Source organism: Pituophis catenifer, unplaced genomic scaffold (genome assembly GCF_029215685.1).
Source record: "Pituophis catenifer annectens isolate HBS135680 unplaced genomic scaffold, rPitCat1.0.hap2 SCAF_468, whole genome shotgun sequence".
Taxonomy (NCBI): Eukaryota; Metazoa; Chordata; class Lepidosauria; order Squamata; family Colubridae; genus Pituophis; species Pituophis catenifer.
Window position 1 is genome coordinate 505 of NW_027257348.1, and position 14,602 is coordinate 15,106.

A 14,602-nucleotide genomic window follows, 5' to 3' on the forward strand; every position below is an offset into this window, starting at 1 on the left:
CCAGTTACAAATCCATCTGGTGGTGATGCTGTGTAACCCACATTTTCCTATTTTATCAAGTAGTAGGTTATGATCTACATTATCAAGTCCAAGTAAATTATATCGACAGCATTCCTCTTGGCCACTAATTTTGTCACTTTGTCAAAGAAGGCAATAAGATTAGTCTGGCATGATCTGTTTTTGACAAACCCACGTTGGCTTTTGGTTATGACTTTGTTTGCCTCTAGCTATTCACTGTTTCGTTGCTTGATTATCTTTTCCAGAAACGTCCCTGGTATTGAGGTCAGACTGATAGGTTTGTAGTTTCCTGCATCTGTTTCACCCTTTTTTTTGAAGATGGGAACTATATTAGCTCTTTTTACCTCCCGGCTGGACTATTGTAATGCTCTCTACATGGGGCTGCCCTTGAAGAGCACTCGGAGGCTCCAACTGGTCCAGAATGCAGCCACGCGGGTGGTTATGGGCGCAACTCGTTGTGCCCACGTGACACCCCTCCTGCGCGAGCTGCACTGGCTCCCAGTGGTCTTCCGGGTGCGATTCAAGGTGTTGGTTACCACCTTTAAAGCGTTCCATGGCATAGGACCCGGGTACCTTCGAGACCGACTTCTGCCACCAATAGCCTCCCACCGACCAGTCCGCTCCCACAGAGAGGGTCTCCTCAGGGTGCCATCAGCCAAGTTATGTCGGCTGGCAACACCCAGGGGGAGGGCCTTCTCTGTGGGAGCCCCAGCCCTGTGGAACAAACTGCCCCCAGAAATACGTAAGATCTCCGACCTCCGGGTGTTCCGCTGCGCACTGAAGACCCTGCTGTGCCGCCAGGCCAGGCTATCAACATAACGATTTTAAATTGGGGTATTTTAAATTTTTGGGATTTTAATTGGAGCCTAATTATTTAATGATTTTAAATTTTAATCGTTGTTTTGTTCTGTGTTTTTAAATAGGCTGTACACCGCCCTGAGTCCTTCGGGAGAAGGGCGGTATAGAAATAAAATTATTATTATTATTATTATTATTATTATTATTATTATTATTATTATTATTATTATTATTATTATTATTATTATTATTATTATTTTCCTCAGTCCTCTGGCCCTGTGCTCCAGGATCTTTGAAAAATATAATCCAGTTTTTCTGAGATCACTTCTGCCAGTTCCTTCAGAACCTTGAGGTGTAATCCATCTGGGCCTGCTGATTTGAATTCATCTAGGGTGGAAAGGTACTCACTTACCATTTTATTGCCTATTTTATTTATTTATTTATTTAATGAGATTTATATGCCACCCTATCTCCAGCCGGACTCAGGGCAGCTCACAACAGTAAAAAAAACATATAATGAAAAAGTTAAAAAGAAATGAAATCCAAATCTCATAATTTAACAGTTAAAAGTGCAGTTAAGACTAACAAGTTAAAAATTAAAACCCCATCAGTCCAATCCATTTTAACTTGTGTTCCAACTCTTTTTTTCTTTTTTCTTTTTTTGATAGGTTTCCCTTTTTGTAAAGATGGATGCAAAAAATAAGGTTAGCGATTCTGCTTTCTCCCTGTTGCTTATCAATCACCTTCTTGCCACTTTCTCCCACTAATGGACCAATTTTTCCTTGCATTTTTCTTGTTTTTTTACATGTTGGAAGAAGCTTTTTTTGTTGTTATTTTTTTTTACTTTTGTAGCAAGCCCTAGTTCATTTTGAGTCTTAGCTTTCCTTACTTCATCTTTGCAGGCTCAGGTTAATTGCTGATATTCTCCTTTATTTGTGTGCCCCTCTTTCTACTTTTTATGCTTGTCCTTTTTGTCTTTCAATTTATCTTTATGCAGGTTTCTTTTAAGAGCTGTTATTTTTCTTCTTCACTGGTATTATGCTAGACTGGGCTATTATAAAATTACCCAAGCTTCTTGAGTTGTTTTCTCCTTGAGGATTTTCATCCATGAAATCCTTCCCAAGCTCTCTCTAAATTTATTGTAGTTAGCTCTCTTAAAGTCCAGGACTCTAGTTTGACTTTGTTCTATTGCTTGCGCTTGCATAATGTTGAATTCCAATATCGCATGATCCCCCTCCCTCAAGGTTCCTGTAGCTTCAACACCTTCTATTGTTTCATCTCTGTTATTGAGAATTAAGTCCAATATGGCTGATCCCCTAGTCCCCTTCTCTACTTTTGGGGAGACAAAGTTGTCTGCTACATTTGTCAGGAACCTGTTTAATCTTCCACTTGGTGCAGAGTTTGTCTCCCAGTTGATGTCAGGGTAGTAAAAGTCCCCCATTATTATTGTGATGTGCTTCCTACATACCTTAGTTAAATGACTAGCAAGACGTTCATCTATTTCCTTTGATTGTTTGTTTGTTTGATTGATTGATTGGGTGTAATATACACCTATGGCAATGCCATTTTTTCTCCTTTTATATTGACCCAAATACATTCAAGGCAGTTTTCATCATTGTTGTGTTCTCTTTCTGTAGAGATGTAGTTATTTCTTATATCTAGTGCAACTCCACCTCCTCTTTTATATATCCTGTTTGATTCTGCAAGGGCCTGAACAACCCTCTTCCTCTGTCTCATATCCAGCTATGTGCTGGGTTGCCTCTTGTCTCTACACACAAATACACATACACAGAGGGGTGGGTGGGTGGGAGGGAGAAAGTGTGTGTGTCTGTGTGTCAGAAACACACAAGGACTATGTCATTGTAGTCAACATACCAACTTACCAACTCCCCTTCCTTAGTCAGGGTCCCCTATGACCCTGTCTCTCCCCTCCTCTCTGGCCATGTCATAAATCACATTCTCCAATTAACCACTTTGGCTGGCTGTGAAACCTAACACCCTCCTTCTGATTGCAGTCAGGAAGAATGTATGGAATTCACTTCAGTTCTCCCTCCCTCCTGCTCATGGCAACTTGAAAGCTTTGCAAGTTGACATCAACATCCTTCAACAGTCTCTCACTTTTGACACATCAATGATGCTGGGGTGTGTATGTGTGCATTTTAGTATCAATATTGGGCAGAGGGGTTTATTGTACTCCTGGCATCATTGATTTTTCTTTCTCCCACCCAACTTCAGGCCAGCAAGCCAGTGGTTTCATTCAGATGATCAATTAGAGGAGAAAGTATAGAACCACAGGGCATAACACACTGGAGATCCAGGTGGCTTCCATCTCATGGTGATTTGGAGGTCCTTCAAGTCCTACTTTTCTCCCAGGAGTTGGGCAAGGGTGGCTGGAGGCCATGTACAACTACCTCACTGTTATGCTTTGAACAAGATTTGTCAACTGTTATTCTTACTTGCTACATTTTTATAATGTGTATTTGTTTTTCTTTCTATGCTATGTGGTACCTAGATTTGAAAAGAACTAGGCTGCTCCTAAATCAAATTAAATTTAGAAAAATTCCCACTCAGTCCTAACACCCAGCTAAGTGATCTCTGGTGTCCCCTTCAACACTCTCACTGTAGAATTGAGAAGAGCTTCAGACCAGCCTTCAGAGCCAACTATCAAATCAAGATCTGTCTCCTCTCAGGTGGGTGGGATGGAGAAGAGGCCTGCCATCCTTCACCCCAAATCTCACCTCCACTCCTGACACCTCCTGACACCTCCACTGTTTCAAGGTATCTTCATCTTCCTCTCCGCTTGCTCCAGAGAGAAGAAAGGGAGGGAAGGAGCAGCACTGAAGTTTGAGGTTTCACTGAGGAAAGTACTCAGTTGATGGTTTCCCCTCTTTCTGAATGTAAGGTTATTACCCCGTTAGCAGAGGTGGTATTCAGCAGGTTCTGACCAGTTCTGGAGAACCGGTAGCGGAAATTTTGAGTAGTTCAGAGAAAAATCAAAACACTTGAATTGAATGCTAAGGTTTATTTGATTCTCAAACTACAGAACTAGCAGAAGGAAACTTACAGAACAAGAGAAAAGGGAAGGATGATGAGGTGTCAAAGACGGCAGGGGGGAAGGGGATTATGGACCATCTGGTGGTAAAGGCCAGGAGCATAAATTTTCAAGGATGGCCCATGATGGATGAGAGCAAAACTCAAGGAATTTAGCCCCTTGTAGATCTAGAAGTTGCACTTGTCTTTTGCGCAACACGTAACTTTCTCATTTTCTCCTGGACTAGGGCAGCCACATCCCTTGACGACTTCAATTCCTGTGAAGGAAGCACAAAGCAGAATGATTATTTTTAAAAAAATACCAAAGAACAAACCTGTGGCTGTTGCTGAACAAAACGGTAAACCCACTTTTAACACATTCATGGATTCCCTCCCAGTAGGAAGGCTGGCTTCCATTCTCCTCTAATCAGTACTCAGGAGTCAATGAATAAAGAAGAGATTTCTGGGAAAGTCCCACGTTTTGACATGACTCAGGGGCAATTCCACCTTTCCTGGAAGTTTCATGGCTTCATCCATTTTCCCTCAATTCCAGAAGAAACCTGCAGCTCTCCCAGCATTTCCCTCCCCCTTTCTCTAAGGAAGTTTCCCCCTCCAGTCTGGGCTGCTTCTGGGATGGACGGGGCTCCCCAGTGCAAGCCCCCCTTTCCTTGCATTCCTTAGAGTGTCCGGCAACAGGCCATGACCACAAGGGAACCCAGGAAGGGCACAGACAGGTGCTACGTGACCTCCAACTCTCAGGTGCATTTGGGAGCTCTAGTTTGGGTTCAAGAAGAAAAGCTGTGAGAAAAGATAAGAACTGCACTGACTGATCAGATCATTACCTTTCCACGTTTTATAGCATGCCTCCGCATCTGAACAATTCTTAAAGGTATTACAAAGCAGTCTGGTGCAAGAATAACATAGAATGGGGTATCCTGAATGAAAGACATAAAATATAGAAATATTACTTTGATATTTATTTTTCTGATCTTGTCATCTTATTACATATTAGATGATAGATCTTTTCGTACTAAAGTCAGCTGTGAAAATTTCCCTAGAAAGATCAAATGGTCTAGAAATAGGAAACCTGAGTTCTAATCCCACTTCAGGCATGAAATCCATCTGGATAACTCTGGGCCAATCACCAGGAGACTGTGAGTTCTAGTCCCACCTTAGGCATAAAAGACAACTTAGTGACTTAGTTCTGAAGGAACTGGCAGATGAGATCTCAGAACCATTGAAGTACATCTTTCAAAGATCCTGAAGCACAGGGGAACTGCCAGAGGACTGGAAAAGAGCTGATGTAGTTCCCATCTTCAAAAAAGGGGAAAAAACACTGTTAGTCCCGGGTTTTTTGCCTCCTGGGACAGTTAGCCACCAGCCAATCAGCTAGTTGCCAATTCTGGCAGCCAGAAGCCAGCTTCATCCGAAGGAGTTTTTGTTTTGGGTGGGTATCCTAGCCTTAGAAAGAAAGAGAGAAGGAGGAAGGGGGGAGAGAGAGAGAGAGAGAGAGAGAGAAAGGGAAAGAGAGAGAAGGGAGACAAGAAAGAAAAGAAAGAAAAGAAAAGAAAGAACAGAAAGAAAAGAAAGAAAAGAAAAGAAAGAAAAGAAAAAAGAAAAGAAAGAAAAGAAAAGAAAGAAAGAAAGAAAGAAAGAAAGAAAGAAAGAGAAAGAAAGAAAGAAAGAAAGAAAGAAAGAAAGAAAGAAAGAAAGAAAGAAAGAAAGAAAGAAAGAAAAAAGAAAGAGGGAGGGAGGGAGGGAGGGAGAGAGGGAGAGAAACATGAGAGGAAGGAAGGACCATCTGGCACTAGACACAGCTTCAGTGGATGCTTTGAAATAGCACAGCAATGCTCTTGCTTAGCAAACAAAATTTTGGGCTCAATTGTCGTAACTCGAGGATTATCTCTGCCTTCCTCTGCATGGCTGCCTTGCCTAGTAAACTCCTTCCCTTTTCTGGGAATTTCTCCTCTGTGATAGAGGCACATCTAATTATATCCAGGTGATATAAGGTCTCTTGCTGGATCAGGGGGTTGGACTGGATGACCTCGGAGGTTCCTTCCAACCCTGGATTGCTGTGCTGTTTCAAAGCATCCACTGAAGCTGTGTCTAGTGCCAGGGTTTGTGGCCCTTCCTTCCTCTCCTTTTTCTCTCCCTCCCTTCCTACCCTCTTTCTTTCTTTCTTTCTTTCTTTCTTTCTTTCTTTCTTTCTTTCTTTCTTTCTCTTTCTTTTTCTTTTTCTTTCTTTTTCTTTCTTTTCTTCTTGTCCCCCTTCTCTCTCTCTCTCTCTCTCTCTCTCTCTCTCTCTCTCTCTCTCTCTCCCTCCCTCTCTTTCTCCCCTTCCTCCTTCCCTCTCTCTTTCTAAGGCTAGGATACCCACCCAAAACAAAAACTCCTTCTGGCTGCCAGCATTGGCAACTAGACGATTGGCTGGCGGCTAACTGTCCCAGGAGGCGAAAAGCCCAGGACTAACAGTGTGGCATCAAATGGGCCATGCCGAAGCATGTGGGACAGAGGGGCTGTGGCCGACTGGCCATGGCAAATGGATGGTGGCATGTCAGCCAAGGAAGAAAAACTAGAGGAGAATCCCCTGAGGTGGAAGCCTGACGGAGAAGCAGGCTCGGCCAAGGGTAGGAGGCAAAAAGTTCCATTCTGGATTAGAAGACCTCCAAGGTCCCTTCCAAGGCTGTTATTCTATCTGTTCTATCTATTTTGGTCTATTCACCCTCTCTCTGCCCATCCTACCTCACGGTGTTGTTGCTGTGGGGAAAATAGGAGGAAGGAGTATTAGGTTTCTTCGCTCCCTTGGGTCATTACAAAACTAAATAGCATTAGCACTTTTATACCGCTTCACAGTGCTTTACCGCCCTCTCTAAGCAGTTTATAGAGTCAGCCCCTTGCCCCCAACAATCCGTGTCCTCATTTTACCCACCTTGGAAAGATGGAAGGCCAAATCAACCTTGAAGGGGTGAAAATCAAACTACCAAACTGTAGGCAGTTTGCAGATTTACCCTGCAATATTGCATTTTAACCACTATCAAGAGCCTTGATAGTACAGTGGTCTAAAGCACCCTGTTATTAACCAGCTGCCTGCAATTACTGCAGGTTCAAATCTCACTAAGGCTCAAGGTTGACTCAGCCTTCCATCCTTTCTAAAGTAGGTAAATTGAGGACCCAGTTGTGGGGGCAATAAGCTGACTTTGTATAAATATACAAAAGGATGAAGGCTATTGCTTAGCGCATTGTAAGCCGCCCTGAGTCTCCGGAGAAGGGCAGCATATAAATCAAATTAAAAAAAAAACAAAGAAACTGTGCCATAATAGCTGGGATGAAAGCTGGGATTTAAAAAAAACAAAACCTAACCTCTTCTGAAACAAACCATAAAATAAAAGCAAATGGAAACCTAAGTGGCTGGTCTCTTTGTGGAAGCTAAGCAGGGTTGGGGTTGGTTAATCCTTGGATGGGAGACCCCCAAGGTTGTATGATAGTTTGAGGAATCTCAGAAATCCCATCAGCAACAACTAATCTCAGGTTGATGTTGAGGAATGTCAAGGCTTGACTTGAAGGAGGCATCACTGGTCACCTTTGGCCGTACCCTCTGAAATACTGAACGATGGCAAAGTCAGAGAGAGGTGAACGGAAACATTTTTCATCTCATTCCCTGCAGTAATCCCATGGCAGAACTCACTACGCAAAGGAACCTCTCCTTTCAGAGGCAGTCTACCCTAGGCTGCCAGCCTGGAACAGCCACTGTCTCAGCTATGGGCTTCTCGCCAGATGGAGAATCCCATTTTCCCCCTGAAGGCTCCCATGGACCTTCCTTAAGCAGAGCAAAACGGTGAGAAAGTCCCAACAACAGGATGGACCACAACCACCGTACCTCCCTCTTCCCCCTTGTTTTGGATTTGATTGCCACACAAGAGCAAAGCTCAGTGGCCCTACCTGGCTCCAGGTACACAAATGCCACCACCACCAAGGACAGCAGCAGAGTTTTCATCTTCCAATCTTCTCTTCAGCTTGCAAAGTGTAGCCCAGGATAGAAGCAGGCACTTATTTATACCCCTCTGAGATGGGGAGGCTGGATATCTAGGATTAAGAGAGAAGAACAGGGAGATTCAGGAGAAAAGGGAAGGGCAGGGGGTGTGGCCTTTTTGCCCCCGACACCAAAATGGAAACTGGATCAGATCATGTGACAATTCCTGTCTTCAAGGCGAACACTACCGTGCCGAGTGCAAAACCTGGGCACCTGGACAATTGGTGTCTCTTCCTGTATTTATACAAGATTATACAATCCTTACCTAAAACAAAATTAAATAAAATATCTCTCTGCAAAGTTCTGCACCTTCCTATTTTTTATTTCTACTTCAATTAACCAAGTGGGCAACTTCTCTGAGTTTTTTTTTATTTTACTTTTTATTTATTTTGTCAAGCATGTATTAGATAACAGATATAAGTATAAACATGATTATGACTACGTGAAATGGATATGAATAAAAACGGGACATTAAGACAGGGACGGTAGGCACGGTGATGCACTTATGCACACCCCTTACAGACCTCTTAGGAATGGGGTGAGGTCAACAGTAGACAGTCTAAGGTTAAAGTTTTGGGGGTTCCGGGAAGAGACCATAGAGTCAGGTAGTGCGTTCCAGGCATTGACCACTCTGTTGCTGAAGTCGTATTTTCTGCAATCGAGTTTGGAGTGGTTTACCTTAAGTTTGTGTCTATTGTGTGCTCGTGTGTTGTTGTGGTTGAAGCTGAAGTAGTCATTGACAGGTAGGACATTGTGGCAGATAATTTTATGTACTACGCTTAGGTCAGACCGAAGGCAGCGTAATTCTAAATTGTCTAATCCCAAAATTTCAAGTCTGGTGGCATAAGGTATTCTGTTGCGAGCAGAGGAGTGGAGGATTGTTCTCGTGAAATATCTCTGGACTCGTTCGATTATATTAATGTCCGATATGCAGTGCGGGTTCCAGACAGATGAGCTGTATTTGAGAATTGGCCTAGCAAATGTTTTGTATGCTCTAGTTAGCAGTACAATATTACCAGAAGAAGAAACTACACAAGATTAGGTTAACAACTCTTAATGTCTTTTTGGCAATGTTGTTACAGTGAGCTCTGGCACTTAGATCATTAGAGATGAGTACTCCAAGGTCCTTGAATGAGTGCGGGTCGTCTACTAGGTCATATCTGCCCAGGTTGTATTTTATGTTCTGATTTTTTTTGCCAATGTGTAAGACAGAGCATTTGTTGGTTTATATTTGGAGATGCCAATTGTTTGACCAAGGTCTTTTTGAAGGGTAGCAGCATTTTTGGTGGTGTTGAATAGGAGTATTACATCATTAGCAAAGAGAACACAGTTGCTTATAATATAATGGCAAAGGTCATTTATGTAAGTAAAGAGTGTTGGTCCTAAACCTTTGCCTTGGGGGACTCCACTGTTAACAGGTAAAGGATTTGATAGGGCGCTTCCTATTTTGACCATTTCTTGCCTGTTTGACAGGAACACAGCTATCCAATTATGCAGGACTCCAGACATGCCATAAGATTTTAGTTTTAGAGGAGGCCCTCTGAAGGCCAGAAACGGCCCATTTGCCAACTTCCAGTTTGCCTCCGATAGGGGTGGGGAAGGCCGTTTTTGCCCTCCCCAGACTCCTAGAAAGGCTCTGGAGCCTGGGGACAGCAAAAAACAGGCCTTCCCCACCATCCCCCGAGGCCCCTCAGAAGCAGCAAACAGCCTGTTTCCCTACTTCTGGTGGGCCCAGAAGGCCCGAAAATCAGCTGGCCAGTGCGTGCATGCATGCCGGAGCTGAGCTCACATGCCCACCAATATGGCTACATGTGCCACCTATGGTTCGCCATCACGGGTGTACGGTTTCCTGCTTGAGTGGGGGAGAGTTGGACTAGATGACCTATAAGGTCCCTTCTGACTCTGTTAATCTGTTAAATCTCACTCTGCTTTCCTTCAGACAAAGCCTCTGTTGTGATATACTGATTTTCGGTTCTACACAACTCATCGCATTTCCAAGATGAAAATGGAGGGAGACTGAAAAACAGTTTATGGATCCAGAATAAGTGGTCTCCTGCCTGAAGGATAGAAGGTGCATGATGGATTTAACATTAACCAAAAATAAAATTAAAAATACCCAGGCGTTTAGCATGGAAGGATATTACCTGAAATACAAACATGATTGTGTTGCAACTGTGAACTTTTTTAACAACGAACCAAATGAGAGAATGCCACGTCCCTGTTCACAGCTTATTCCCAGAGGCACGCTAATAGGGACAATACAAATAGGCAAATAATTTTGCACGGTGTGCAATGTTTGCCTTGCATAAGCAATGACAGGTGCACGTCTCTCTTAAGCCCCGTTGTATTTGGAGGTACACCAAGACTTTTTAGCCAAGGTTTAGTAGCTCAATCAGTCAACCAGAAACATCAAAATATGCACAAGGAGAGGGCAAGGGGAGAAACAGTGAGGTGGGGATATAACAGAATTTTAGTTGGTGCAGAGATCATACAATTCTTTGCATCTCATCCTCATTTTGAGCACAATGGTAATTTTCAAAGATTGCTGTTTAAGGTGTGCAAACTTTGCTTTAAATGAACAGTTGAAGTTCCTCCTTTAAGTTCTATTAAGCTTTGTAGTGGAGAAAGTCTGAAAATTAAAAGATTTGCTCCAAGTTCTTCCATGCAATTCTCAGTCAAAGCATGTTAATTGAATCAGTCACCTTGAATTAGAATTTAGAATATATTTTTTTTATTGGCCAAGTGTGATTGGACACACAAGGGATTTGTCTTGGTGCATGTGCTTTCAGTGTACACAAAAGAAAAGATACGTTCACCAAGAATCATAAGGTACAACATTTAATGATAGTCATAGGGTACAAATAAGCAATCAGGAAACAATATCAATATAAATCATAAAGATACAAGCAACAAAATTACAGTCATACAGTCATAAGTGGAAGGAGATGGGTGGTGGGAATGATGAGAAGATTAATAGTAGTGCAGACTTAGTAAATAGTTTGACAGTGTTTTTTTTATCAAGTTTTTTTTTTTTAGACAAACACACATACAAACATACAATGTATTTTCTTTGAACAGACTATTTTGCCAGTTCACAAATTTAGACAGTATTTAGTCGTTTCAATTTAAATTTACAATTTCTATATTTCCTTTTTGCCGTATTCATTTCTCATCTATTTTTTAAGAACCAATATTACCCATCATTCTCATCTCTAATCTTAATTAAATTCAGTTTTTTCCCTTCTATTCTATAATATACCCCTTCCCATTGTCTTCTATTTGTATATCTTTCCTCACTTTGGTTAGTTATGTAATGTTACAGTAGTTTAATTCTTATGATAATAATAAATCCGCTTATTTTATAACATACATTTCCTTCGATAATACAAATCCAACATTTTAATATAGATCAGTTAGTTATATAACTATCTTTTAAATATATATTAATCAATATAAACATGAATATTCCAGTTATTTCCATACAATCCAATTCCTTACAAATCAATTAATTATAGCCAATTCTGCTTTCAACATAATATACAATTGGAAATATTTCAATTATTACAATTAATCATTTCTACTTTCTTCACATTATAGAATTAAAGAATTAAAAATATTCCAACCATTATAGTTTCCCTAGTTAACTTTAAAATATTCTAGCTGTTATCGAAGCCACAACTTAATCCTTTCTACTTTCACCACCATATACCATTAAAGGTATTTCAATTGTTACAATTTAAACTTATTCATATTTCTTTAAAAAAATGAAATAAAAGAAAACAAAGCTTATCATTATCTAAGTTTCAAAGATACAATACAAATATTCCAATTATTATTCACTTCATTTTTGCAATCATATGGTTTCCCATTTTTTTACTACAATTCATATTTCAATTCTAAATACATATAGCATCTTTCTCTGTCATTTCTTTTTCTCCCTTCCCATTTTTATTTTTACCTTTTTCTTTCCCCTTTTTTTCTTTTGTACTTTGAAATCTTGAGCTCTCCTCTTTTGCCCTAAATTTCCCATTGTTTCCCATCACTTTTCTCCTTTTCTTACTTCCCCATTATTTATCCCACTGTTTATCCCAGTGTAATCATTCTGTGTTTCACAAATCTGAACTCTTCTATTTTGCCCTGCATTTCCTGTTGTTTCTCATCCTTTTCTTCTCTTTTTTTTCTTTTCACTGTTAATCCCAGTGTAATCATTTAAGGTTTTTTTGTGTTCTTTCTATTTCTTCCTTCTCTCCTTCTTTGTCTCTTTCTGCCTTTTCTGTTTTTTTCCATTGTTAATCCCAATGTAATCTCTAAAAACCTCCTTTTTATTATTACTATCCATATATTCAATTAGTTTTCCAAAATTAATCTCATTATCTTTATCTTCTTCTTTGTTTTCAGTTTCTGTGTCTTGCTTCTCCATCTTTGTTTCCTTGTCAGCTTGAACATGCTCTCTCTCAGTTTTTGGATCCTCGAGTTTCGATTCTCCATGTAGCATCGTAATTATTCCTCTTATTTCCACTTTCCAGGATGAATACATCATTTCCATCATTTCCCTAATTTCCTGTGCCATTTTATTCTTTCTATATTAGTATTGTTCCAGATTTAAAAGTTATGTTGTTTTCCTTTTTTTCCCCCCAAAGTCAAGCTGCTTGCAGACAAAGCAATCCTCCCCAAAAGTTCTCACGGCTATTATCACTGATATAGTTCAAAGTTTTCCAAAATGAAGATTCCAAATTGCAATGCTCTTTTTTCTCCTGAAGATGTTTCTCTAGAATCCACAATTCTCTTAATTGTTTAACAGAGGGTCCATTTTGTATCAATCTTTGTCAACAATCTAGCTCCTTTTTTCTTCTTTTTAACTTTAAAAATACCAAATCAGTTTTATAGTCCAGTCCAAATTAAATAATACTTTTCCCCTCTTTTTTTTTTTTTGTTTAGGTATAAAGCACTTCAGTTGCAGGGCTTAATATCCAATGGTCTTTTCTTTTTCTTAGTCTTCAACAAGAAAGGATCTATTTATTTTCTTTCCAATCCTTTAGCCAGTTTTGGGGTTGTTTCTTCTAATTCTTAAAATTTTCCAGTTAATTTTATTCAAAAAATCAATTCTCTTTTCGGGTTTTTGTCCCTTTAAATTCCGCTTACATCCTCTTTTCTTCCCCCATGCCTGTTAGCTGCTAGTTTTATGCTGGAGGTTTCAGGTTTTTAAATATTTTTTTTTTGTTGTTATTTCACCTGCTCAATACTTAGTCCAGTTGCCTCAGCTTCTTGACAGCCGCAATGGCTGCCGCCTCCACCGCCGAATCGGAGAAAGATTCCTCTGACCTACATGGAACTTGCCTGTTCCTCTTGGTCTTCCAAGGTGCCTCTCTTTCTTCCCTGTCCCTACAGGACGGTTCTGGTCTGAAGACCCCTCAGCAGTGGTTCGTCAGTCCGGGTTTTTGTGGAGCTCATCAAAGCCCGCTAATTCCCCGACTGTCTTGCCACGATGTTTCCGGTCAAGTCATAGTTTGACAGTGTTGAGGGAATTATTTGTTTAGCAGAGTGAGGGCATTCGGGAAAAAACTGTTCTTGTCTCTAGTTTTTCTGGTGTGCAGTGCTTTATAGCGTCGTTTTGAGGGTAGGAGTTGAAACACTTTATGTCCAGAATGTGAGGGGTCTGTAAATATTTTCCCAGCCCTCTTTTTGACTCGTGCAGTATACAGGTCCTCAATGGAAGGCAGTTTGGTAGCCATTGTTTTTTCTGCCATTCTAATTATCCTCTGAAGTCTGTGTCTGTCTTGTTGGGTTGCAGAGCCAAACCAGACAGTTATAGAGGTGCAGATGACAGACACAATAATTCCTCTGTAGAACTCCTTGGGCAGTTTGAGCTTTCTGAGTTGGTGCAGAAAGAACATTTTTTGTTGAGCTTTTTGGATGATGTTTTTGATGTTAGGTGTCCATTTTAAGTCTTGAGATATGATAGAACCTAGAAACTTGAAGGTCTCTACTGTTGATACTGTGTTGTCTAGTATTGTAAGACGTGGTAGTATAGGAGGTTTTCTTCTAAAATCCACCACCATTTCTACGGTTTTGAGTGTATTTAGTTCAAGATTATTCTGGTTGCACCACAAGGCTAGTTGTTCAACCTCCTGTCTGTATGCAGATTCATCGTTGTCTTGAATGAGAAAGGGCTTTAAAGCACTGTGATGCTATGGCTATTGCTAGAGAGACCATCATATTTCTGTTCAATTCATCTTCACTTAAGATCACCATAACAAATTGCTCTCCAAGATGTGCAAACTTTGCCTTGAATGAAAAGCTGAAATATTTTTCTGAACTTCCATTAAGCTTGGAGAGACACAAGGTCTGAGAATTAAAACATGTGCTCAAATATTGCAATAATCTTGGATGGGAGGCCACGAGGGCATGAGTGACTCTGACAAGGGTCTCCTGGCCCAGAGATTGACTCAACTGCTGTACCACTAAAGGGTGGCCAAAGATCCTCCCTACCTGCTCTTCCAGCAGGAGCTGTGAATCCAGGAGGACCTTCAGGTTATGCAGAGGATCCATTTAAGACAGTGTCATCCCATCCGGAACCCAAAGTGGAAAATCCCCAACATGCGCAGGATCAACCATACAAGGCCATTGAGAACTTCTAATGAAGTCCTCCTCTAGGTCTCCTCCTTCAAGGAGGTGAGTCTCCACAGATGGGATAACTTTTTTCCATGGAGGAACCCTATTGTTGAG

General features: G+C 40.8%; 1 protein-coding gene across 1 annotated transcript; it reads right to left on the minus strand.

Moving 5' to 3' along the window:
• Positions 1–3,927: 3,927 nt before the first annotated feature.
• LOC139326980 (toxin 3FTx-Lei1-like) lies at positions 3,928–7,846 on the minus strand. Its single transcript, XM_070956686.1, has 3 exons — positions 7,786–7,846; positions 4,689–4,781; positions 3,928–4,124 (listed from the first exon to the last, which is right to left on the minus strand). The coding sequence occupies exons 1-3, from the start codon at positions 7,838–7,840 to the stop codon at positions 4,036–4,038; spliced, it is 237 nt and encodes a 78-aa protein (XP_070812787.1). The 5' UTR covers positions 7,841–7,846; the 3' UTR covers positions 3,928–4,035.
• Positions 7,847–14,602: the final 6,756 nt, after the last annotated feature.

Bases quoted from the DNA above. Each gene is read 5' to 3' on its own strand.
- LOC139326980 (XM_070956686.1), bottom strand. From the start codon at position 7,840: ATGAAAACTCTGCTGCTGTCCTTGGTGGTGGTGGCATTTGTGTACCTG. The intron at 4,782-7,785 runs GTAGGGCCACTG...TCTTTCATTCAG, and splicing joins ATTTGTGTACCTGGAGCCAG to GATACCCCATTCTATGTTAT. The intron at 4,125-4,688 runs GTAATGATCTGA...CTTCCTTCACAG, and splicing joins ATGCTATAAAACGTGGAAAG to GAATTGAAGTCGTCAAGGGA.